The sequence below is a fragment of the Rhinolophus ferrumequinum genome, chromosome 21 (assembly GCF_004115265.2).
Source record: "Rhinolophus ferrumequinum isolate MPI-CBG mRhiFer1 chromosome 21, mRhiFer1_v1.p, whole genome shotgun sequence".
Classification (NCBI taxonomy): Eukaryota; Metazoa; Chordata; class Mammalia; order Chiroptera; family Rhinolophidae; genus Rhinolophus; species Rhinolophus ferrumequinum.
In genome coordinates, this window is record NC_046304.1 from 12,678,714 (window position 1) to 12,703,221 (window position 24,508).

Sequence of the window (24,508 nt, forward strand, 5' to 3'; positions counted from 1 at the left end):
CCAATTAAGGGGAAGGGGGTCGGAAAGGGAACCTGGGGGCAGCACACGTGGGGCTCCGGGTGGGGCGCTGGCCTAGGCGACCGACGGCCGGGAAGTCCCCGAGGGGCAGCAGTGCAGAGGGGCAGGATTCCCGGCTCCCGAGGCGGAAGCTCGGCCGACTGGCGTGATCCCCGGGCTGGGAAAGGGGTGCGGGTGGCTGTCCAGTGCTGGGCGAGCAACGCTGGCCTGGGGGTCAGGACTTTTCTCGCCGGGGGCGTGACTCCGTGAGTTTTGTGGACCCAACCCGACTTCGCTGTAGCCGGGTCCTCCCCAGGAGCCCCTCCATCACTGCTTCCGGAGAGAAGGACAACTCTGGGCTCAACTTGTTTGCTTTTTAATGACAGAACAGAGACAAGAACTCAGTGCTGGGGAGCGGGGCCTGCGTGGCAACAGGCCTCGGCGAGTTCCTGTGAGGTGTAGACTGAGCTGGGAGGCCAAAGGGGCTGTTAGTTCAGACGATGGGAGAGGAAGTTGGGGGAGGCTAAGGAAAAGGAAACGCCTTGATGCCAGAAATGGGGGCGATTCCAGCCACAAGAAGGAGGCTTGGACCCCTGAGGCAGCACTAGCATGTTGGACAGGGATGATTTCTCCTTACTCCTCAGACTGCAATTTCATCCCCCACAGATTGGAAAGGGGGTTCCTACTGGCTGTGACAGAGCTGCAGTGGGGCAGAGAACTCAGCGGCCTGGAGAGACAAGATCCTTCCTGGCCCAGGGGACTCCAGGGAGACCAAAGCAGCTGTAAAGATGAGAGAAATTGAAAAAAGAATGAGATAATGGAAAAGCATGCCTCTCTCCAGATTTCCTAGTGCCCAAACTCAGGTACCGCCAAGTCTCTGGCTCCTGCCTACTTTATTTTTGTTCCCCTCAAATCCAGCTATCCAACCTCGCTCTTGGCTTCTGCTGTCTCTCCATGGAGGACCAAGCATCCACATCACCTCCCACCACCCCACCAAGTTCCTCTCCAACCATACCTGGTCCCTGCCGGGAGGGAGAAAGGGGTCCTCTTCCCGTGGATAGGATGCCCTCTCCTCTTCCCGATCAGGGTGTTCTGTGGTGCTGGGTAATCCACAGCCCGCCTCATCAGGCACCAGGGGCTCGGATGCAACCCCAGAGCTGCCCCACTGGGCCTTCTTTAGTCTGTGGAGACTTTAAGCTTAGGAAAGAGTTACCTGGAGGCCAGGCTTCCCGTCTCTCCATTCTTCACCTTTCTGCTCTAAAATACTTGTTGCTGGGACCCAGAGTTGTCGTTTGACTTCCAACTCTCCACTCCCAACTTTCTGTTCCCTCAGACTAAAGTATTTTCAGTTTAAGGACTCAGAGGTGACCTCTAGCTCCCCACTGTCCTCCGGTTCTAAGGAGTGTTTTCCTGTCTTCAGTTGATCCAGTTTCTACTCCTTCCAGCTCATGTGGCTGGTCCTCCATCCCTCGGTTCCCTCCTTTCCACATTATGGAAATTCTGCTTCAATCCCACTAAGTCCATGATTCGTTTCCAAACAATCTCAAATTCTCTCAAAACTCTCCACCCCTTCCTTACTTCAAACCATTCTGTCCCCACACCCTGCTTGGCTCCCAGAGCCCAGATGTCTCTCCTTACTCATTGATGATTCTTTGTCGCCTCCTTAGATCCTCTAGGTGGTAAGTGACAGCCCTTACCCGGGCTGGGATGCCCCCAGGTCCCTGCTGCATTCCTGCCAAATGTGGCCTCCTTCTCTTTCTTCTGCAAAGCATCTCAGGGGATGGGAGCCCCTCAGGGGGGTACATGCCAGGCTGGGAACAACCAGTAGCTCTTTGTGCCAGAGAATGGGGAAAAGGAGCCAGAGGGCAGAACAGAGCACTTGGGGAGCTTGGACAAAATAGGGATCTTGGTAAGCCCAGATCATGAAAACAGCTGTGATCTGGAAAACATGCTGATTGATTCATAGAAAGGAGGGCCTGGGGATACTAGAGGAAAGGGGTCATAAGGAGAGTTGGGGATAAGATGGCAGTGGGTGCAATTTTAACTGAAAAGTGTTGAAGGGCAGAAAGTTTGTCATACCAGCAGGGGTGGGATGTACTGTTCTTCTATCCAGGTGGGGCTGTGAAGCACAAAAAGGGGGCTAAGTGCAAAGAGGACACCCACATCCATTATTGTTTCCCTAACGACCTCTCCCCACCACCTATCTGTATGGCATTAGGAGCTACAATGTCTATCTGCCAGTGGGGCAGTTATCCTCAGACTAGGGCATACTGCTATAAGGCTTTATGGTAGTTTAAAATTGTACTGCCTCACCTGCCTACCTCCACTTAGTCCCATTTTTCTCCCTTTCTGCCTACCTGGGCCTTTGACTAAGGTTCTCCCAGAAGATGTCTCCATAACGCTGGGGTGTCAGTCTGAGCCTCTGGGAAGGCAAGCTGGGGGGTGGAGATCGTCTCACCACCCTGGAACACCTGAGGTGAGGGCAAGGTAGGCGTGAGTTTGGTTCTTCCCTTACAGCAGAAAGGGACTGAGAGGCGCTTCCCATGGGACCATACTGGTGCCCAGGCTCCCTCAGGCCATGTCCTCCCTTATCCATTTTAGTTGAGGAAGGTGGTGAGGCCTCTGATTTGAAAGGAGATTGGAGCTAGGAGGAGGGCGGAGATTGGCAATTGTTTGAGCGTCAGCTCTCACTGAATCTCAAGCTTCTACCACCCACAACCAGAGAACATCATATGTAGCATGCATGGCTGTTAAAGAGGAAGGCCCCAGCTACTCAGCCGATGTGACAGACACGTTCCTTTTGGTCAATGCAAGGATCCAGGGGAGCAGAACCCTCTACTTACTCCTGCTTTGTCTCCCCTATCTCAGAAAGACTCATATCCTAAGGGATGTGCAGGGCTGTTTGAGAACAGTGTTCATCACTTCCAAAGCCCTCAGACTGAACGATGACTTCTCTCCTGATCTCTAGAAAGAGAGTGTCCTAGGGCTTAGACCTGGGCCCTTTATCTTCTCCACCTCCATCTTTCCTTAGCTGATCTCACTCAGGCCCAAGATTTTAAATACCACCAATGTGCTAATGACTCCCAAATCTATATTCGCAGCCCTGGCTCTGCCCCTGGACTCCAGACTCACAGGTTCAACTGCCCACTTAACATCCCCCGAGCCTTCCCCATCTCCCTGAAAGGCCCAGTTGTTAGAGCCAAAAACCTGGTATGCCTCATTTTCCGTCACCTCCCGTATGCAATCTATCAGCAAGTCTTGTCAGTTCTCCATCGAAAATATACCCAAATTTCACCACTCGTCACCATTTCACTCCCACCACCACATTCCAGCTCATCTTCCCCTGCCGGGACTATTGCAATGGACTCCTCCTCCTCTTCCTGCTTCCACTCTAATCCCCTACAAACTATTCTGCACAGAGCAGTGTGAGTAATCCTTTTGAAATGATCATATGTAATGATATGCAGTTTGAGATTTACTTCAAAAATCTGAGTAGTAGGAGGCTGGATGGGTTTACAGATGAAAAGATTATCCATATAATGATAATTATTGAAGCTGACTGAAAAGGGTACGTGATCTCTACTTCTGTATTTTGAAATTTTTTTTGTAGTTTGAAATTTTCCATAATAAAAAAAGATGAAGGAAAAAATAAAGTCTGTTCATGTCATTCCCTTGCTTAAAAACTTCCACTGATTTCTACCGTCCTTAGAATAAAATCCAAATTCTTCAATGGCTTGTAAGGTCTTCTGCCTAACTGACTTACTCTCCACATTTCCCTTGATCCCTAAGTATCAGTTACACTGGCCTGCTTCCTGGTCCTAGAAGATACCAAGCCTTGGGACTTTTTAAAACCTACTATTCCTTCTTCTCCCCTGTGGTTTTATCAGACTGGGCCCTTCTCATTTTTCAGATCTCAATTCAAATTCACCTCCCCAGAATAGTCTTCCACAATCACCCTATCTAAACTTGTGTCTCCCAGACATTCTATTTTTCCATTATACTCCTGTTTTATTTTTTTTCATGGTACTTATCACTAATTGAAATTATTTGTTTGCACATTCTGTCTACCCCGCTCTGGAATGTAAACTCTATGAGCAGGCCCCTATCTTCCCCCCGCCTTTTCCACCTCCCTCCCCACACACTCCGGTTCAAGCCGTTGTTTCTCAGTCTAGTTGTGTAGGACACAGCCCCCTGGCCCATGCTGGTATGATGAGCCTTGCACTCCCTCCCTGGCTGAGGCAGTTGGTTGGTTGGCCGTTCACAGCAGCTCTCTCCAGCTGCCGACCATTCATGCTGGCTGCCGGCCATTCGTGCTGGCTGCCGGCCACTCACAGTGGCACACGTTAGCCCACAGCAGCACACAGCAGCCCGCAGCAGCACTCAGCAGCTGGCTGCCCAGGGGTAGCTCAAGGCCACCTCTGGCTGCTCACTGCAACCCAGCTCCAGGGAGAGACGTTGTTCACAATCTTAGCTGTAGAGGGCGCAGCTCACTGGCCCATGTGGGAATCGAATCAGCGACCTTGGCGTTAGGAGCACAGCGCTCCAACCACCTGAGCAACTGGGCCAGCCCAGGACCCTGTCTTTCTAATTATTAAATCCCTGGTGCCTAATACAGTCCCTAGAACAATGCAGTGTTCAAAAACTATTTGTTGAATAAATTAATGAATCATCAATCCCCTGAACCCAGGCACTGAGGTTCTTGTTCCTTATTTCCTCTTCAGGAAAGGACCCAGGCATGCAATCTTCCCTCCATCCCGTCCCCACTCTTGCCACTGGGTGGGGACGACTCACTTGGCAAAGGGAATGAGGTTATCTCCATCTTCCTGTACCTCCATGACTGGACTGGGCTGGGTGATTGGACTGTCTTCTCATTAATGCTGGGAGGATAATGGAAAATGAATCATTCACTCATGGAATGGCTGAAGGGATGACACCAGTAGCAGATCTAGAGATTGGAAAGAGGATATATGGCTCCTGAAAAAGGAAAGAGAGCTTAAAAGGTATTTCTAGTACTGGACATTTCTATTAACTGGATATATTGGTTGAAGGTGGAAAGCCCAGGAAATGTGAATGTGGTAAAAGATAAAGGAGACAATAAATCTTCTGAAGCTAAATGCATAGAGTAAGTGAAATCTACAGATGGTAGTTAAGTGACTTAATTGGCAATGTGGGATTATGAAATTAAAAAGGATGACAGGTGGAAATTACATAGGGCAGAGGTGGTATAGAATTGGTGGTTGGGGCAGTTAAAAAATTGAGGGTTAATTTTTAAAAAAATCAGGTATGAGAGGTTAATGAAAGTTATGTGTGGACAGAGTGGTCAATTGGTGACAGAGTAGGAGTGGGCAGTTGGGAATGTCTACAGGTAAAGAAGGTGAGCACAGGTCAGTTGCACAGATTCTGAATTAGGGGAAGCCAAATATGACCTGAGAGCCAGTTTGGGTGGGCAGAAAAAGCAGCCGAGAATGCTATAATAGTTAGGAGAGTGCATGTAGGAAGCATAAGTGATGCAAAAGGCATTGGATTGGAAACTTCATCCAAGGGCAACTAAGGATGGGCTGAGAAAGCAGTAGGTGAGGTAAGAAAAGGAGAGAGCATTTGGGGCTGAGGTGGCAGATGGGATAGAGCTGGGCTGAAAAGGTAGGAGGGGTTTAAATGGGATGTCCTAGGGCACAGCAGGTAAGCTGAACTCCTGAGGGGCATTCAGACCTCAGGTAGTTGGGTCTAAATGCGTGGCCTAGATCTAAGAGACAGGATGGGGCTTAAGGAAGCTAGACAGAGTACTCAACAGTTGGCCTAGCAGGTAGCCAAGGCCTTGGAGGGCAACCTATGTTTGACTGGTCAGATGAGGACCTGAGGGGTCAGGCTGGTCTGGGGGTAGTGGGGCGGGCGTGGGGGCGCGGGTAGCCCTGCCCGGAGGGAAGGGCCACGCCTGAGGGTGTGGCTTCACCTAAGGGGGCTAAGGGGACCCATGGCAGGTGGACTGGGGCTTGGCCAGGCCTTCGAGAGCAGCCAAGTCTGAAGACAAAATTGGAAGTCTGAGGTGTGGATGTGGCTCCCAGGGACAGTCTGGAGCTGGAGGGGGCCAGGCGGGGTTGGGAAGGGGGACCTGGGCCTGAGACGGCATCCAGGCCTGAGGCGGAGGCCAGGGACGAAGGCGGCGGCCCGGGCCTGAGAGGGTGGCCTGGGCCTGAGACGGCGGCCCGGGCCTGCCGGGGCTGCCAAACTTGAGGGCCAGGCAGGGACAGTGCTGGGTGGCCGTGCCGCCGCCGACCGCACTTGTTCACAACACCTGAGGCAGCGGCGCGGCGAATTCTAGAACGATATGCCGTGCGGGGAGGAGGTCCGAGACACGACAGGACGGAAGGAGGAGCCGGCCGGCACCGCGCGCCTGGGGGCGGGGCCAGCACTGAGCCACCTCCTGGGCGGGGCACGGCGAGCGGTTCCGCCCCCTGAGCGCGCCTCCGATGGCGGCAACGTGCGCGGGTGCGGGGTCTGGGTTGCCTCCAGGTTTCGCTCCCACACTTCCCCGGCCTTCAGGCGCCTGTAACCCTCGCCCGACGTCCTGCTCTTTCTGTTGCGTCCGCATCTTGGTTCTTGCGTCCCGGCTCAGTGGGCCCCACAGTCCCGAAGGCATTACCCCTTTAACAGTAGTAGTCCAGGTCGCTCCCGGGCCCTTCTCAGGGCAGCGCGCGCCCGCCCGCCCGCGTGCGCGCGCCCGTCGGTCCTCCGCCCCTCGCTCGCGCCCCAGCTCGCGCTGCCCCGGCGGGCGCCGGCCGCTGGCGCCGCTCCTGCTGCTGCCCCGGGGCGCGAGTCTGCTGCCCGCCGCCCGGGGACCCGGCAAGGGGCGGGGGCAGCCCCGAACCGACCCGGGTTCTCCCCTTCTCCCATCTCACGCTTCTCGGAAAATTGTCCTTTTACACTCTGCCGAGCCGCCCCGGGAACCCTGCCGCGACGAGGTGAGAGCTGGGGGAGAGGGGGGGTTAGGGAGGGGACGCCCGCGGAGGAATGTGCCGAGCTGGGGGAAGGGAACCGGGGTCCTTGTTTGCACGACCCGGCGGGGGCTGCCTGGCCGCGAGAGCCGGGATCATGTGCTATTTGTCCCGCGGAGGCGCAGAGAGGTGCCAGGCCCGGGGCGGCCTTCGGTTGGCTGGACAGGAGGACAGGGTCTGCATGGCCGCCCAGAAAGGCCGGGACGGGGCCTGTGTGAGAATTGCCGGGCGTGCAAGGTGCAGGTGGCCCAAGGTCCCCTTTCGGTTGTTGGGTCGGCGCCACCCCAGCCGCGGCTCCTGCCTGTACCCCACTGCTCGTTTACGCAGCACCAGCTGATCCCTGTACCTATCCCCTAGTCCTTTACCTCGCTGTTCCCTAGCGGTGCCACCCCGTTCCCCACCCATTAGCCGCTAGGGCGTCACCATTGCGTGTTCCCACCAGTGTCTCTTCTCTCTCCTGGTCAGGGTCTGGGGGTCAGGGTTGTTTTTCCTGAGAAAGTCTCTGAATTCAGCTACTCCCTTCCTGTCCTGGGACAGACCAGCCCTCTCACTCCGTTCCCCACCCCCATGCCTTGGCCAGGAAGGCTGGTGAGGTGAGACCCAGCATGACAGGGGTTTGAGGTCCTTTGAGGCCACAGAAGGGGGCCCAGCATCCCTGATCTCTCTTCACAACTCTCCACCCTGCTGTCTGTGGGCGTGGGCTGCTCAGCCTCTCCTCCTAGGGTGTGGGCACCTGATCACCCACATTCCTGGGTTCTAGCCTGGCACCTTCCCCAGGGCAGTGGACGCCATAGCACTAGCCCCAGATTGGGGCTGGAGCCCTCCTGCTTCCTTTCTCCTCTGCTTTTCCAGGGAGATAGACCCCAGTGCTATCCTCCCCTTCCCAAAAAGACACAGGTATTCTGGCTCCCCCAACAGAGGAGGCCTGGGGTTGATGGATGCAGGATGACCCCACCCTCCCCTGCCTATTGTCCTGGATCCTGAGGAGGAAGTGCTGGGGGCTGGGCAAGGGGTTTGGGGCCACAGGCTGGCCCTATGGATACCAGTCCTGGGGCTGTACCTCCAGCTCTTGGACTTTGCTCATTGGCAGTCCCTGCCTCTTGTGTGGAGGTTGTGGGCCTTAGTTGCTACTTCTCCCTGGCTGACTCTATGGGGGAATTTTAGGGTAGGTTTTGTGTTTGGGATTTTCTCTCCTCTTGTTTCTTCTTCTGGGCTCCCAGTTTGTGCTTTTGTCCTGGAGCTCCCCTCCTTGCCTGTTTAACCTTTCTGTGTTTGCTAGCCACTGTGTCTCCCCTTCCTTTCTCCTCCCATTATTTCCTACGTAGCATGACCTCAATCTTGCGTTCTTTCTTGTGTGTCTCTCTCGTTTTTTTGATGTCTGTGACTTTCTGCCCCTCCTCTTCTCTCTTCCCACCACCCTCAGTGTCTCTGCCCATGTGTCCCTTTCTCTGAATTGCCCTCTGTCCAGCCTCTCTCTCCCTTCTCTATCTGACGTTCAGTACACTTGTGAGTGACAAGGAATAAAAATAATCACCGTCCCTGCCCTTGGATTCACATTGCATTTGGCCATTCCGGAGGAACAGCCATCCTTATTTTCCTAATAGTACCCCCTATCCCTTGTCCTCCAACCTTGGAACCCCAGACACACTTCTGGAGCCACAGGTGCCTCCTAACCACTCTTCCCCCACAACCAGGGTTTCCCCCACAGCCCCAGCTGGTGTGGCCAGGCCCCAAGTGTAGGATGGGGCTCCCCCTACGAGGGCCGGTGGCAGCCAGAACTGATACAGCCCCCCTGGTCTGGGGCCAGCACGACAGGTAACTCTGGGGTGACAGCTCATATACCTGCGAGCTGGGATATGGCTTGGGAGAGAGACAGGAATACCTTTGGGAGTTCCTGAGGAGAGTGACATTTGGGAGGAAGGCCAGGGAACTAGGAACTGGGTACTTGAGGGCCTGGGTAGCTGGGGAAGGGGTGTGGAGAGACTGGTTCCTGGGAGAAGCTGGGAGGCAATGTCTGGGTCCTGCCAGCCACTCTAACAACCTCTTGTGTTTCTGTCCTTTAGCTGAGGAGGGTGGGAGTATCTGGAGCCATGGCTGGTGCGTCGGTGAAAGTGGCAGTGAGGGTTCGGCCCTTCAACGCCCGTGAGATCAGCCGTGATGCCAAATGTGTGGTCAGCATGCAGGGCAGTACCACCTGTGAGTGAGTCCCAAGGGCCTGGCTGGGCACAGGCGGGGCAGGCCAGGCCCACTACACAGGCCAGTCCTGCTGGGCCGAACCGGGAGGAGGGCTATGCCAGGCACAGAGCAGGTGCTAGTTATAAGGGTGGGGGTTGGGGCAGGCTGGCCTTTCCGTGCTTCTAGTCCCTGGGAGGGGGAATGTTGGCCTGGAGCCCTCCATTGCCCAATCCAAGTAGGCAGCCCAGTGGGGGCGGGTCCTAGGAAGCCAAAATTAGCTTTGGTGGCGGGAGGGGGTGGGGAGTATTAAAGGGAAGAGATGAACTAGGACATAGGTGGGGAGTGGGATGCCTGGATTTCAGGGCTTGTGGAGAGTGGGCAGAGGTTGGGAGTACCTGACCTTGGCCTTCTTCCTTTGCCCTCTCCTGCCCCTTCAGCCATCATCAATCCCAAACAGAGCAAGGATGCCCCCAAAAGCTTCACCTTCGACTACTCCTACTGGTCACACACTTCGGTGAGGTTGTTGGGCTGGGAAAGAGCTGAGCAATGAGGCACAGGGGATTTAGATATTGGGAGGGGGCATTGCTGGGAAATAGGACCTTCAGGGAATTGGTTGGGACTGGGAGGGGTGGGACACTTAGCTTGGGACTGGGACCAGGATGGGGGAGAGAGAATCCCGTGGGATAATTAGGACTGCCGGGAGACTGGATGGGACCCTCAGGGAGGATTAGGATGGTGACGGGGATGACATGGGGCACACAGGACCTTTTGGCAATTACCAGCAAGAGGGGGCGAGCCTCCTGGGAATTATACACTAAGGACAAAGTCATGTAGGACTCCTGCTGTCTTTCTCTGCCCCCTTTTCTCCTAGGCCGAGGACCCCCAGTTCGCATCTCAGCAACAGGTGTACCTGGACATTGGAGAAGAGATGCTGCTCCATGCCTTTGAAGGCTACAACGTGTGCATCTTTGCCTATGGGCAGACTGGGGCTGGGAAATCCTACACCATGATGGGGCGGCAGGAGCCGGGGCAGCAGGGCATTGTGCCCCAGGTACATGCTGGGACCTGGCAGGGCAGCCAGTGCAGCAGCACCTTCAGCTGTCCTTAGGCCAGGGGTCTGAGGATTATGGAGTAGAGAGTTGGCTTTCTGAGGCCCTTAAAGAGAGGCAATGTGACGGGAGATGGGGCTTGGCTGCAACCTAGACATCTAGGACCTTGTAGGGAGAAGTTCTTTGCGTCCACCAGAAGCAACAAGGCTCAGTGAGAAGAGCCTAAGCTTTGGCACCAGAGAGCCCTGGCTTTGAGCCCTGGCTTTGAACCCTACCACTTACTATTTACCTTGTCTCATAATCACTTGTGAATGTACTTCCCCAGGCTTGTGTACCATAGTCAAGGTAGTGACTGCAGAGAAAGCCAGTTGTGGGTAACTGAGAGTTGGCCGTGATTTTGCCTGGCTATGCAGTGTAGTGGCCTTGCCCCCAGAGTCTGGAGATAGGATGGCTGGGTTTGTTTACTGGCTCACCTAACACGCCTCTGACCGTGGGCAAGTGTGAACGTCTCTGAGGTTGCTTTCCCATCTGTAAATTGGGAACGACCACGGTTGGGGTTAGAGTTCAATAGGGCCACCAGAGACAGGGCCTGGCTTGGTGCTGGGTGCCACAGGTGTGCCACGAACAGCAGCTTCTGTGTCCCTTCTAGCTCTGTGAGGACCTCTTCTCTCGTGTTAGTAAGAACCAGGATGCTCAGCTCTCCTATTCTGTGGAGGTAAGCCCTGGTCTAGGTGGGGGGTGGGGAAGTGGCATGTTGTTCCTGAGAAGGGAGGGGGCGAGCAGAGTGATTATGACCAAGGGAAGTCTCCAGAATCAGACAGCTTGGGATCTACTTCTGGCTCTGCCAGTTACTAGCTGTGGTTTTGGGCAAGTGATTTCATCTTTCAGCTGCTGAGTATGTTCATCTGTGAAATAATAATGATGGGCTCCCCATCCTAGGGTTGTTGGGGGGGGGGTCAGTGAGCTCGTATATGCAAAGTGCTTAGCACTGTGCCTGGTGCCTCGTAAACGCTCAGTGTACATTAGCTGCGATTACCTGTATCATGCCCTGTGGAGTGTCGGGTAAGTTTCATTGTCAGTATTTTGTTCGCTTGTTACTGATTGCTTGCTTCTCCCACTCAGGTGAGTTATATGGAGATCTATTGTGAGCGGGTACGAGATCTCTTGAACCCCAAGAGTCGGGGCTCTCTGCGGGTCCGGGAGCACCCTATCCTGGGCCCCTACGTGCAGGACCTGTCTAAATTGGCTGTGACCTCCTACGCAGACATTGCTGACCTCATGGACTGTGGGAATAAGGCGCGGTGAGGCGGGCCGACGGAATGGAGGGAAAGGGAGCCGGGTTAGGAAGGTGAGAGGCGGGACCCAGTGACCACTCCCTCCCCCCCAGGACTGTGGCTGCCACCAACATGAATGAGACCAGCAGCCGTTCCCATGCTGTCTTCACCATTGTCTTCACACAGCGCTGCCATGACCAGCTCACTGGGTTGGACTCAGAGAAGGTGGGACACCCCCCCAATTCCTGCCTGGTGACAAAGATAATGATATCATGAAAGGGCCTTGCATCCTCCTTCCTGCTGAACCTGGGTTTGAGTGCCTTGGGGCTTCCACAGCTCCTTCCCCTTCCCCTGTCAGATCAGTGTGGTACGGTCTCCTGTTTGCTTGTTTGTCCTTCTTGCTAGACTTACTAGGCAGGACTTAGATCCCATTGTGTCCTTTCTCCTGCCACATAGTGGGCATGTAAATGGCCTGTAAACAAATATATGAACCAATGGATGAGTAAACAGCCCCTGTCTCGCTATTGTCTTTATAAATTCCATTTTCTCCTGTCTCCTTTCCTCGTCCCGTCCCTTCCTGGCTTTCTCCATTCCTTGCCAACTGTCCTAATCCCTTGCTTGGTGTCCCCCTGATTGGCCTGCCCCGCCCCACTGACCCCAGTCCTCTCTTGTCTCTTTCCTCTGACCCAGGTTAGTAAGATCAGTTTGGTGGACCTCGCTGGGAGTGAGCGGGCCGACTCCTCAGGGGCCCGGGGCATGCGCCTGAAGGTGAGGAGGCGTCAGAGGGACAGACGGGCAGTGCTGGGGGCTGTGTGTGGTGATCTCTCATCCTACCCTGGGACTCTGGCTGCGGGGAGAAGGAAGGGGAAGTGGGTCGGAGTAGGAGAGAAGGGCCTCATTCCCCATGTTCCTCATCCCTTTCCAGGAAGGTGCCAACATCAATAAGTCCCTGACTACTCTCGGGAAGGTGATCTCTGCCCTTGCGGATATGGTAAGACCTTGGGGTGGGAAGAGAAGGGGCTCTGGGAAAGGGGACATGGAGTGGCCCAGACTGACCACCTTCCCCCTTTACCCCCAGCAATCGAAGAAGCGGAAGTCGGATTTTATCCCTTACAGGGACTCGGTGCTCACCTGGCTGCTCAAGGAGAATTTGGGTGAGGGGCTCCTCTCTCTCTTTGCTGACCCTGCCACCATCCCACTCACTCCCTTTGATAATGCCAGACAAATCCCCTTGCCACCCCTAGAATCTCAAATCCCCCAGGTGTACATTGATCCTTCCCTGACATGGGGAATATCCTTTGACGATGTCCTGATGCTGAGATCAAGGCCACACCCTGCCTGCCAAGCCAGGAGCCTCACTGACCTGGCCACCCGTGACCCCTTTCTGGCCTTACACCCACTGCTGACTTCATCCTCCTCTCACTGATCTCTGTCCCACAGAAGTCTGTCTCTCTGACCTCACCCCTGCTCCCTCTGACTACCGGAGTTCATGGTTAGCTTCACCCTATCTTGGGCAGTGACCCTGTCAGACCCCTGCCTGGGCACTGAGGACCCCTGACCAGGCTGACTTTTAGGACCCAGCCTAGCTCAAGCTTTCTCCTCCTCTCCATGTACAGGTGGAAACTCACGCACAGCTATGATTGCAGCCCTGAGCCCTGCGGACATCAATTACGAGGAGACCCTCAGCACCCTCAGGTTGGGGCTCTGGCAGGCTGGTAGGGCACACGAGAAGTGCCAGGGGAGCTCAGGAACTTGCCCATGAGACAGGGCAAGTCAACTGTACCCCAATACTTTAAAACCTGGGAGAGCGAGAAATCGGTAGCAGACCAAGGTCACCTGTGTCTGGGTGTCACCAGTCCCGATCCACCCTTACACAGGTATGCCGACCGCACCAAGCAGATCCGCTGCAATGCCGTCATCAACGAGGACCCTAACGCCCGGCTGATCCGAGAGCTGCAGGAAGAAGTGGCTCGGCTACGGGAACTGCTGGTGGCTCAGGGGCTCTCAGCCTCTGCTCTGGGAGGTCAGGCTCCAGGGGCAGCCCGCCTCATCCTTCTTCACTTGCCTTTGCCCAGTCCTGGGGCCAGGGAGGGACCACTGACCACAAAGCCCTTCATGTCCTCACTGACATGGATACAGATATGGAGAGAGGACTTACCACGCCTTGATGATGTTCTTATGAAATGTCAGAGGGTTTAGTTGACCATAAGCTTAGCAACAGTCAAAGTGGAATGGTTTCTAAAATGTAATGCTCAGCTTCATTGACACAAAACGGTATCTGTTTCAGAGGATGTAGAATCCACGTTGACTCTGTCAGGTGTGGACCCCAAGGAAGGTCTTGGGGTCCTTCCCAGGGTGTTGAGGGGCACAACTGAGGGAATAACGGTGTCAATTCTTAGGAAGAGAAGGGTAAGGTGGACATGATGTTCACCTTCCCACATTTGAAGGATAGTCTTGCAAAAGAAAAGGCAGTATAGTCACTCCTATCCCAGAGGGCAGAACTTAAAATAATGGGCACACGTAACAGGACTCAGATTTCAGCTCAGCACAGCTAAGAACTTTCTGATAGTGAGTCATCTAGCAATGGAAGGAACTGGCTGCCTTGTTCAGTAATGGGCTCTCCGTCCCTACAGGGGAACAAGCAGACCTGGTGCCCATTTGTTAAGGCTGTAGTAGGAGGGCTTCCTGCTTGGTGGAGGTTGACCTGCTGTCTTCTGAAGTCTTTATAGATGGTCTCTCTGAGGCCTCCTTTATGTCTCCAATTAGCTCCATCTTTCCTTAGCCTCTTTTTTTGACTTCTCTGACCTCCCAGGCCTGAAGGTGGATGAGGGGAGTCCCGGAGGTGTTCTGCCAGCTATATCGTCTCCCCCTGCCCCAGTTTCGCCCTCATCTCCCCCCGCACACAATGGGGAACTGGAACCATCATTCTCCCCCAACGCCGAGCCCCAGATTGGGCCTGAGGAGGCCATGGAGAGGCTGCAGGTGGGAAGCTGGAGCTGGCCAGGCCTGGGGGCTGATGGGAGTGTAGTCCTCCAAAGCCAGAGTTGAAGAGGAAGAAGGAATCCCAGGAGCGGTATGACCCCCACAGTAGGTGCTTGTCCCAGACTGTCCTGATTCCTGTCCATCTCATGCCCCTCAGGAGACAGAGAAGATCATAGCTGAGCTGAATGAGACCTGGGAGGAGAAGCTACGCAAGACGGAAGCCCTGAGGATGGAGAGGTGTGAGGCGCAGGGGCAACAGCTGGAGCCCTGGGAGATGTGGGGGTGGGGAGGGAAGGTCAGGCTGTGCAGGGGAGGAGTTCATGGGTAGTGATGACAGGACTAACATTTGTTTCTCCTTGGCTGCAGAGAAGCATTGCTTGCAGAGATGGGGGTGGCTGTCCGGGAGGACGGGGGAACCGTGGGTGTCTTCTCTCCAAAGAAGGTGAGTGAGCGGTTGGGTGAAGAGGCCTGGGGAGGCCTAGGAGACTCTGGATCCTTAGAGAAGATGGTTGGGGGGTGGGAGGGTGATAAGTTCTAACCCTGACCTCTGAGTTCTCTGAATTGTTCCCTCATCATTTGTCCCCGCTCCTGCCACCTTCTCTCTGGTGTTTTATCCGGCCATCCCTGCCCTCTCTCTCCCTCCATCTGACAGCCAGTGAGGCAAGCGCTCAGAAATGCTTGTGTCCAGGGACTCTAGGGAGCACAGGAGGATGACGGCCCCTGCCCGTAGGGGGATTTCAAGAGCTGCTTAGACTCTAGGTGTTTACGAACATAACCTCATGTGTATGTGTGTGAGTTCATGCATAGAAGTTATCTCTGGATTTGTACCCAGAAACTGGGTACAGTGGTTACCCCAGGAGAGGGAGTTGACCTGGGAGATGGGAGGTTGGTGGAGACAGAGACTTATTCACTGTATAGTCTTGTCTCATTTGAATTCTGTACACTGTACATGTAGTACCTACTCAAAAAGTTAGCTAAAAATATGTTTTTAAAAGGATAACTTGGGAAAGCAAAGCCAAAGGGAATAAAAGAGAAGCACCAAACAGCAAGGTGTTGATTGTAAATGGCAGTGAGAGGTTTAAAGATGGGAGCATCACTATAGCTTGGAGGTGAATGGAAACTGGTTTCCTGGAGAAGGTGGGTTTGAAAGTGGACCCTGAAAGATGGTTGGGATTTGGAGGTAGAGAGGAGCAGGGAGAATGTCAGGCTAAGCAAACACGGGGAAGTGTCAGGAAGCAGGGCACACCAGCACCTGTCACGTGCCTGCTTTGTAGCGGGTGCTCAGTAAATCTTTGCTGAGAGGAAGGAAGGAAAGGACAGAAAGGATGGAGGGAGGGAGGGAGCAGGACAGGAGTGATCAGGCTCAGCTGGAGGTAGGAACGGTATTCAAAGTCTTTAGCAACAAGCATGGCACAGGGACAGACCAATCAGAATGGACACTGGCTGTAGACAGCCAGCACAGCTGTACCGGCTGTGCATACTGATGAAGGGATGATGTGGAGGCCAGTTTGAGTTAATCAGGAACTTCCCATCCCACTGGAGAGCTAGCTATGCCTGTCTGGTCCACCTTATAAAGCACGATAGGATTAGGCCCTAAGTCAGATACACTGTGCTTGGGGCAGACAGGGTCCTGGGGGCTGCCTGGAAGAGGTTGGGTTATTGGAAAGAGGCCCCTCCTGGTTTCATAAGGTCAGGGCTGACTAGGAGACTGGGCATGCAGGGATCATTGAACAGGGATCTGAAAAGAGAGGGCTTTGCTCTGCCTGGCCCAAGGCACAGTGAGGGAATGAGAGAGCTACTGGTGGGTGATGGAGGGTGGCAGGTCGAGCTGAGGGACCTGATCTGCAGCTGGGTACCCAGGGCTTTGGGGTCCTTCTGAGGTCCCCGTCTTGGGAGGGCTATAGATGGCTCTCAGCATGGCTTGCAGCTACCTTGGGATGCCTTGTACCGGAGGAACTTACACCACAGTTGCAGTGATGGAAAGAGGTAGAAAGGTGTGGAGAAATTGATGGGTGGATGGTTTTTTCTCTGGAGGTCTCCCACTGCACAGGGATGCCACCTACTGAAGTCCCAGGGACCAACTAGAGGGCGAGTTGTTTTGTTTTTGTAATTGTTCTTTTGAAGGTGAAATGCACCCCAGAGAACCTTCACATAGTGCTGTGAGCTGTTAACGGTGAAAAAGAAGTTTCCTTCCTTCACACCCTCAGGTTTCGCTCTCAGAGACAAGCCTTATTATCAGTTCCTGATGTGTTCTTCTGGGGGTAGTATATGCACACACTGTATGATTAGCCACATGTGTCTGCGCATGTACACACACACACACACACACACACACATATATACATATGGCTTGTCTTTGGAATAGTAGTGGTTGCATACTTTATACTTTACTTTTTCACATAACAGTATATTGAGATTCTGTCCATTCTTTTTCGTGGTGTCAGAATATTCTGCTCTCTGGATATAGGATAATTTTTTAGTCTGCTCTCTGTAGAACGAATTCCTAGAAGTGGTGATTTGGGGTTAAATGGTAGCCATGTAAAATTTTGACTTATTTTGTCAGAGTGCCTCCAAAGATGATAACCATGTCATTTTGTACCCCCGAAAGCAACATACAAGGGAGCCCAAGTTCCCTCACCCTCTTCAACTTTTTGATCTTTGCCAATCTGATTGGTTAAAAAGGTGTCTTAGGGTAGTTTATTTTTAGTTTTGCATTTTCTCAAGGTAGTGAGGATACATATATTGTCTCCCCCCCTTCTTTTGCCCCCGCCCTTTAAGCTGTTGTTTCTCAGTCTCATTGTGTAGGACACAGCCACCTGGCCCATGCTAGTATTGTGAGCCTTGCGCTCCTTCTGGCTGAGACAATTGGTCGCTGGTTGTCGGTCGGTTGCTCACAGCAGTTCTTGCCGCCTGCTGGCTGCTCACACTGGTGGCTGGCCACTCACGCTGGCCACCGGCCACTCATGGCATTACATGGTAGCCCACGGCAGCTCACACCGAGCTCCGGCTGCTCACGGCAGCCCAGCTCCAGGGAAAGCTATTGTTCACAATCTTAGCTGTAGAGTGTGCAGTTTACTGGCCCATGTGGGAATCGAACTGGCGACCTTAGCATTAGGAGCACGGTACTCCAATCACCTTAGCCACTGGGCTGGCCCCCAAAATTTATTTTCATATGTTTAAAAGGCATGCGTGTTTCAGAAGGGAGAGGGGAAATGGGGACTCAGAAATGGGGAAGTGGGTTTGGTGGGGGTGGTTACAACCTGGGAATCGTTACCCACCTGCATGGAGAGGAGGGGAAAGCTTGAGCTGGGCTGGGTACTAAGAAAAGTCAGACTGGGTCACGGGGCCTCAGTGCCCAGGCAGGGTTCTGATAGGGTCACTGCCCAAGGCAGGGTGAAGCTAAGAGTTGTGGAGCTAACCATGAACTCCAGTTAATTGGGTCCTAGGGGAAAAGCTACAGTTGGTTTTGGAGAGAGCCATGAGCCTTAGGGAAAGTCCCCTCTTTCTGGGATCTCCACCACCAGGCCTAAGGACTTTTAAAATAGGTGATTTTCAAACTTGGCTTGGAACTTCCTTCACAAGGGCTGGGCAGGGGAGGGTGGGGGGGTGGGCAGGACCAGACTCTGGATCCTCTACCCCCAGCCTGGGCCTGAGCGGCTCCCTGCTTACCTGCTTGACGTATTAGGCTTCTAGGTAAGGTTTCATTTGAACAAAGGGTTCCAGGGCTGAACAAAGATTGAAAAGCACTGCCCTAAATCATGTCCCTTCTCCTTAGGGATAGATCGCTTTCTGCTCCCAGAGCCCTTCAGTGTTTGCCATTCCTGACATTGCAGTGTTGGGAGGAGCGTGATTGTCTCTTGGGAGAAGAGGAAGTGTGGCAGCAGTGATCCTTGGGGTGTCTGGGTGGAGGGGCAGACACATGGATACATGTCGTATCCACCATGGGCACGGACCTGGGATCATTGTTCAGGGGCCCACCAAAGAAATATGGGGCCCTGACTGCTGGCTGTTTACCTACAGCCTGTGCTTTCCTGCCCCTGTGCTGTTGTTCAAACTCCTTTCCCCTGGAACCCTTTCTTCTTCATGTCTCTGCCTTCGTCCTCAAAGACCAGCTCCCATAGTTCTTCACTTTATTCGTCTTTGCATGTGAGCCCCTCCCACAGGATGGTGGCACTCAACTCCTGGGAACAAATGAATGAATGAACAAATGAGCTAAGTGAGGGTGTGAAAAGATCAGAAATTCTACTATGACGCGCATGCTTCGCACTTATAATGGTCTTTCCGGACCAAGTCTTATCTCCCCAAGTTGACTCTGATTTCCTTACTGACTGGACAGCAGCGTCTGGGTTTGAGTCATCTCTGTCCTGCCCAGCACCACATGGGAGAAAGTAAATCCTTATAGAATGGAGGCAGGGGATCTTGTGTTCAGTTGGAAGGCTTAGGAAAGCTTCGTGGAAGAAGTGGCATTTGAGACAGACTGTGAGGGAAGTGAGTGATTTTAACAGGTGGGGATAGGGTGGGGCTGGGAGGGAAGCTGATCCAGGCGAGGGAACATGAGGAACAGCTCACGGGGGGTCAGGGAAGCAGGAGGTCTCGTGGCGGGAGTCTTAGTGGTCCACTGGGTGGGAGCACAGAAGGAGAGAGGGGGCCCCGGAAAGGGGTTTGGATAGGTGGACTGGGACCCTGACTGACGTGGAGGACGCCCAGGGATACCAGCATGAAAAGCAGATTCAAGTCAGGTGGGCATGGGGTGCCAGCTGGAGAGGTCTATGTGGAGAAGCATGACACAGCCATGGTGTGGTGTGAGTAGGAAGCCGGGAGACCCCTGGAGATGGCAGGATGTCGGGCAGGCCTGTGGCAAGGTGGGCCGTGGCAGCAGATGGGAGGGAGGGAGGCTTCCCCAGGCTTGGCAGCAGTGGCCTCAGGGGGGTGTAGAGGGAACACAGTTTGTATGCTGCCCAGAGTTACATGCCTGGGGAGGGCGGGGTGTCACGAGAGAAACAGTAGTCAGGAAAAGGTGCTTTTGGGGAAGGAACGGGCGGGGTTTTCAGTGTGGAGCAGCAGAGTGATCAGCCAGCTATGTGGGTGCGTTTGGTCAGGTCAGGGAGGCCTCGACAGGGACAGCACCAGGCAGCTGCTGCGGTGACCCCGGCCCAAGGTAAAGCCGGCCTGGAGACTGGCAATGGCTGGGGAAAAGTGGGGAGTCTGCTTTGAGAAACGGGTTTGTTCTGTATGCTTTTGAATTGAACTGACACTTTGTATTTTTTAGTTATAATTGTAAAAGTAATCTGTGCTTCTAAGACATTGAAGCTGGAATAAAAGGTGGGAAGTACCAGTCTCCTAACCTAACTCCTCTTGTACTCTCCAAAAGTGGCAGGATACATTTTGAAGGAAGAAATGATGAGACCTGGGGACAGAGGGAAATACAGGGAAGGGAGAGGCGAGGGCAGGTGGATCCTAAGGTTTCCAGTCAGGGACAAGGGTGCGTGGAGGTGCCTCTGAAGAAATGGGGCCGTGGGAAGGGTTGCTGACCTGGGAGGGGGTAAATGGGTGGGGGCAATTTGTAGGCCCCTTGTATGTGTGGAGAGGCGGGTCAGGCTATCCTGAAGTGCGACTGGGGTAGTGAGAGTAAGGAGGGAGGGGAGTTCTCCGAGTGAGGGGATGGGGAGCAGCGGCAGTGCTAGAACCTGGAGGGATGTCTGCTGAAGCTCCTTTCCCACCTTCCCCTTTGTGTCCCCCTCTGGCGGGCTCTCATGATCCCTCCCCTGACCACCTTCCTCCCACCACAGACTCCCCACCTGGTAAACCTGAATGAAGACCCCCTGATGTCAGAATGTCTGCTCTACCACATCAAAGATGGCGTCACCAGGTAGTGTTCACTCAGTGGCCTGTGGGGCAGCCTCTCCTTTTGGGGTGTGATTATAGAGGGACAGCCACACTGGTAACCCCCTTTCCCAGTGACCTCAGTGGCGACACCACAGCCCTGCTCGCTCTCTGGGCTTCCTGAGAAGGTGCTGAGCCTGGCTGCTCAGTGGCTGTCCTGCCCCTCTCACCACTTTGGTGTCGGGGAGACACCTCTGGGGACTAAACTGAGCCAGCGCTTGCGGGGATGGCTCCTGATGTACTGGGGCAGAGGAGTGGGTCAGAAACTTATACCACCGTGTTCTTAGCCCTTAGCACCGCTGCCTTGGTCCTCCCTTGTGGGACCCTCCCTGGGCGGGGAGGGAAACGTGTCCTGGACCCCATATTGTTGAGGGGCAGTGACTACATGGCAGGTGGCGTCACTGGCTACTGCAAATGTATCTCTGGGCTTGGTGCCTCTGCGGTCACCTCCTGGAGTGAAAGGGGTGAAGGTGCCTCTTCCTGTCCCACCATAGACATTTTAGCTGTCCTTCGTAGGAAGTGGGCTCTCAGAGGGATCAGCCCGAACGATGGTGGGAGGCTTGCAGCAGAGGGTGCCCAGCTCGCTGCAGGTTCTCTTTTCTCCTCTGCTGGGTAGCGCAGTGACTGAGGACAGGCTTTGGAGTTAGGCGGATCTGGGTGCAAATCCCAGCTTCACCACTTGCTGGGCTGCGTGCCCTTGGGCCAGTTGCTTTACCTTCTGAGCCCCAGCTTTCTCATCTGTGAAATGGGAATAATTACACTTGGCTCACTGAGCTGGATGAACTTGTGTTCAGAAGGGGCTTGGCGAATGTCTGGCATGCACAGAATATGTCGGCCATTGCTTTCCCAGGGTTGGTCAGGTAGACGTGGACATCAAGCTGACTGGGCAGTTCATTCGGGAGCAACACTGTCTGTTCCGGAGCATCGCTCAGCAGGACGGAGAAGGTAATGGCTGAGGGAGTGAGAGTGGGGTGGTGAGAAACAGGCCCCATGTTCCACCCACGAACTGAATCGGGCACTGGGTGTGCAGCCATGGAAGAGGAGATGTGTCCTCGTCCTCATGGGGACTTCGAGCTCATGGTCAGCAGTGGGGGACTATCAAGAGCCTGGCTGTGTACATCCACTCTGAGAATGCAGACTGCAGCCAGGGGAAGGAACTAGACAACACTGGTACGCAGAGTGTGAGCTTTTGGTGAAGAGGAGAGCCTGCCGTTTTCCTTGATTTTTTTAGCCTAAAATAGCACCCTGGCCATTTTTTTATGAAAGATTGTGTTTCTTTCAGTGGGCTATCTGAATTTATCTCTGGAAAAACCTGCTTATCTGTCCAGCTATGACTGCAACGGTTCCTGGGAGTTAATTGGCCTATGCATCCCTCTGGTTCCAAGCCTTTCTGAGACTTTCAGTCCTTATGTGGCCAGAGCAGCAAAAGGTTTTAGGAATCACAAGCCCTAAGGGTGAAGGTAGTAGCCTGTCTGACATCAACAAAACAATACGCGTGATTCAGGGTGTATTTTGAGGTCACCATTTTGTGCTGGTTCAGTCATTTTTGAAAAATGGAATGATTTGGGTTCAGTTAGGCCCAAGTGAAGTTGCGCTCTGGGAAATGAGCTGGGCCAGGTGGCAGGAGATGTTACAAAGAGCTCTCTTGTCAACTGGAGCCCATGCATTGTGCCTCACAAATCTGGAAGGATTGCCTAGCCTAACGCTTTCGAGGACACAGGAAAATAGGACATGCAAGGTCAGCACATTTTTAAAAATAAGAAAAGGCACTATGGTGTGGCTTACAGTTCAGGTTTAAGACGTGCCCGTCAGGCTTCAGTTGGTTCAGGGCCAGCAGGTTAATGCAGCCGTTCTCCTCTCGTTCAGGTCCCCGGTGGCTGCAAACGCTTCCGGCATTGTGGGCTGAAAGCTGTTGAATCGGTTCAGCCCAGTGAGTTATTGCCGAGTTCCTGTTCTGTGGTTACCTCACGCCATGTGCTGCGGTGACAGCAGAATCATCTAAGGGCCACGCAGTGAGCCCACCCTCAGGAGCTGAGAGTGTGTTTGGGGAGATGACAGACAGGCGTAAAACTGTTGCATCACAGTAGAAGCAGCTGATGATTCTGTACCCCAGAGATTGGGAGCTCTGAAGGTTCAGTCCATTTGGGCCTCTGTTCTTACAGTAGATTTAAGACTTGACTAGAGACAGGCAGTGATGAGGTGGGTACGAACCTAGAAGAATAGTTAGTATTGATCATCTATACTGATCATCTCCTTTGTGCCTTTGCTTTTTCTCATGCAGCTCAGGTGAGGGAACTGAGGCTCTCAGGGGTTAGGGAATTTGACCAAGACCAACGGCTAGAAGATGGCAGAACTGGGTTTGAATATAGCTCTGCCCTAGGCCGCCTCTGTACGGATTGCTGTGGGTTCATGGACGTGGACAAGGCTGCCCTGGCCAGCTGAAGCAAAATCATCTCCTCGCCTGGCCTGTCCCTTCCTGACTTTAGATTACCTCCTGATTTACTCGTTTATTGTCTGTCTTACCAGCTGGAAGTGAGTTCCTTAAGAGCAGGAATTTTGGTTTTTATTTTCGCTGTATTTGTATGACCTAAAATAGTTCCTGGCAGACAGTAGGGACACAGTATATTTGTGGAATGAATGAATGAATTTTGGGTGCCATTAACAGCCATGCCATCCTCTCCTCTGCCATCTTCTTTTGTTGCTGTTCTGGGACACACGATGATGCCTTAGCTCCTTCTATCTTTTTCCTTTTCTCCATCGTTTCTATCCCTTAAAATTCGAGGTTATCTTCAAGCATCTGCTCGGAAGTTATCACTTCCCCATAATCATTTCCAGTCCTCTGCCCCTAAGCTGAGTTCCTCTCTGCTTTTTTGTTCTCCTCTAGTGTCAGTAGTCCCATCCAGCACTGCCCCATCTTACGATTCACTCTGGTTTCTCTATTGCTTCTAATATAAATAAGAATTCAACGCTTGAGCTTTCAACCACTCTGTAAAGAAAGACTCCAATTTTATAGCTCACAAAAGTTGGGTGACTTGCTCAGTGTCCCTAAGCTAAGGAGCCTGGATCTTTGGGATCCAGCCTTCTTAGCTGTTGTCAGGGCTCCCTCCATGACAACAGGACACCGCTCCTCGAGCGCAGGAAGCTGCCTCATACATCTTTGTGTCCCAGCAAGCAGCAGGCTTGGGGATTTGTACAGAAGAGACCTTGATAGATGTTCGAGTTGGGTTGACTTTATCTTGTCCTGTGAAGAAACTGATCTGTTGGCCGTGGCTTGAGACGATTAGTCAGGTGGCATTTTGCAAGATGCATTAGACAAGTGGGCTGGGTGTATGCTGGAGGAATCCAGGTCAGGCCAGGGATAATATTAGTTGGAAAGGAAGGAATGGGCATCTGGAAGGCAGAAATGACAAGACCTGCTGACCAGTTGGCTATGAGAGACAGCCCCCTGATAATTACTGGTTTGTTTAGCTGCTGTGGGGAAGATGGTGGGGAGTGAGTACAGAAGCCCTGCAGATGCACTGGGGAATTTTAGCTAGGGTTCTAACCCTTCTTCTGCTCTTCCTTTCCCTTACTGCCTTCCACCAGAGGGGCCATGGCACCCCCAACAGGTACTGGGAGGGTGGCACTGGGGTGCATGTATTTTTGGGGGAGGAAATGCAAGATGGGAATCTGACCATAACTCCCCTCCCCCCCAGGGTCTAATGCTTTCCTTTCCTCTCTCCCTCCCTCAGTGGTGGTCACCCTGGAGCCTTGTGAAGGAGCCGAGACCTATGTCAATGGGAAACTAGTGACCGAGCCACTGGTGCTAAAGTCAGGTAGAGGATGTGTTACAGCATGAGGGTTCTGGACATGGCTGTGCATCGGAAGTGCCCAGGGCAGGCAATCCTGGGTGAATCTTAGGGCAGCACCCAGAAATAAATAGGAAACAGCATGGGGAGATGAAGGAACTTGAAAGTGAAGATAAAGCAGTCAGGTTTTGGTTTCTCTCAAAGCCCTGGGGAAACAGGAGGAGGATGCCAAGCTCCCCCAGTTCACTTGGGCTGTCAGGGACGGGGTGGTTCCTGTGTTCAGCGGGGGAGCCTTGGCTTTGCCCTCCGACGTAGGGTCAGAAGAGAGATGGTGTCAGGGCCCCTGGGACTTGTGGGCAAGAAGACCC

At 53.5% G+C, this 24,508-nt stretch overlaps 2 protein-coding genes across 9 annotated transcripts in view; one reads left to right on the top strand and one right to left on the bottom strand.

Annotated features, from left to right (window-relative positions):
• INCA1 (inhibitor of CDK, cyclin A1 interacting protein 1) lies at nt 1-7,907 on the bottom strand. Of its 7 annotated transcripts, XM_033090558.1 has the most exons (7): nt 4,789-4,855; nt 2,355-2,468; nt 2,077-2,116; nt 1,928-1,929; nt 1,636-1,884; nt 1,013-1,178; nt 136-777 (listed from the first exon to the last, which is right to left on the bottom strand). In XM_033090558.1, exons 1-7 carry the CDS (start codon nt 4,830-4,832, stop codon nt 631-633), a joined length of 762 nt encoding a protein of 253 aa, XP_032946449.1. In that variant the 5' UTR covers nt 4,833-4,855; the 3' UTR covers nt 136-630. The 7 variants fall into 7 exon arrangements, with proteins under 7 accessions (XP_032946447.1, XP_032946443.1, XP_032946449.1 ...); XM_033090556.1 differs by adding an exon at nt 6,290-6,413 and having other exon boundaries at nt 1-777; nt 1,636-2,116; nt 4,789-4,874; XM_033090557.1 differs by lacking the exon at nt 1,928-1,929 and having other exon boundaries at nt 1,636-1,833; nt 2,081-2,116; nt 4,789-4,854.
• KIF1C (kinesin family member 1C) overlaps nt 6,733-24,508 on the top strand; it is a 22,268-nt gene continuing 4,492 nt past the window's right edge. Inside the window, exons 1-19 of one of the 2 annotated variants that reach the window (XM_033090540.1) lie at nt 6,749-6,956; nt 8,684-8,804; nt 9,053-9,185; nt 9,602-9,678; nt 10,036-10,215; nt 10,863-10,928; nt 11,336-11,514; nt 11,601-11,712; nt 12,178-12,255; nt 12,413-12,478; nt 12,566-12,641; nt 13,104-13,182; nt 13,365-13,510; nt 14,300-14,469; nt 14,627-14,706; nt 14,836-14,911; nt 20,259-20,338; nt 21,203-21,297; nt 24,084-24,167. In XM_033090540.1, coding sequence (XP_032946431.1) covers nt 9,080-9,185; nt 9,602-9,678; nt 10,036-10,215; nt 10,863-10,928; nt 11,336-11,514; nt 11,601-11,712; nt 12,178-12,255; nt 12,413-12,478; nt 12,566-12,641; nt 13,104-13,182; nt 13,365-13,510; nt 14,300-14,469; nt 14,627-14,706; nt 14,836-14,911; nt 20,259-20,338; nt 21,203-21,297; nt 24,084-24,167 — 1,750 coding nt within the window. In that variant the 5' untranslated portion in view covers nt 6,749-6,956; nt 8,684-8,804; nt 9,053-9,079. Of the gene's footprint in view, nt 6,957-8,683; nt 8,805-9,052; nt 9,186-9,601; nt 9,679-10,035; nt 10,216-10,862; nt 10,929-11,335; nt 11,515-11,600; nt 11,713-12,177; nt 12,256-12,412; nt 12,479-12,565; nt 12,642-13,103; nt 13,183-13,364; nt 13,511-14,299; nt 14,470-14,626; nt 14,707-14,835; nt 14,912-20,258; nt 20,339-21,202; nt 21,298-24,083; nt 24,168-24,508 lie in introns of both variants that reach the window. The other variant, XM_033090539.1, reaches the window with a different exon arrangement.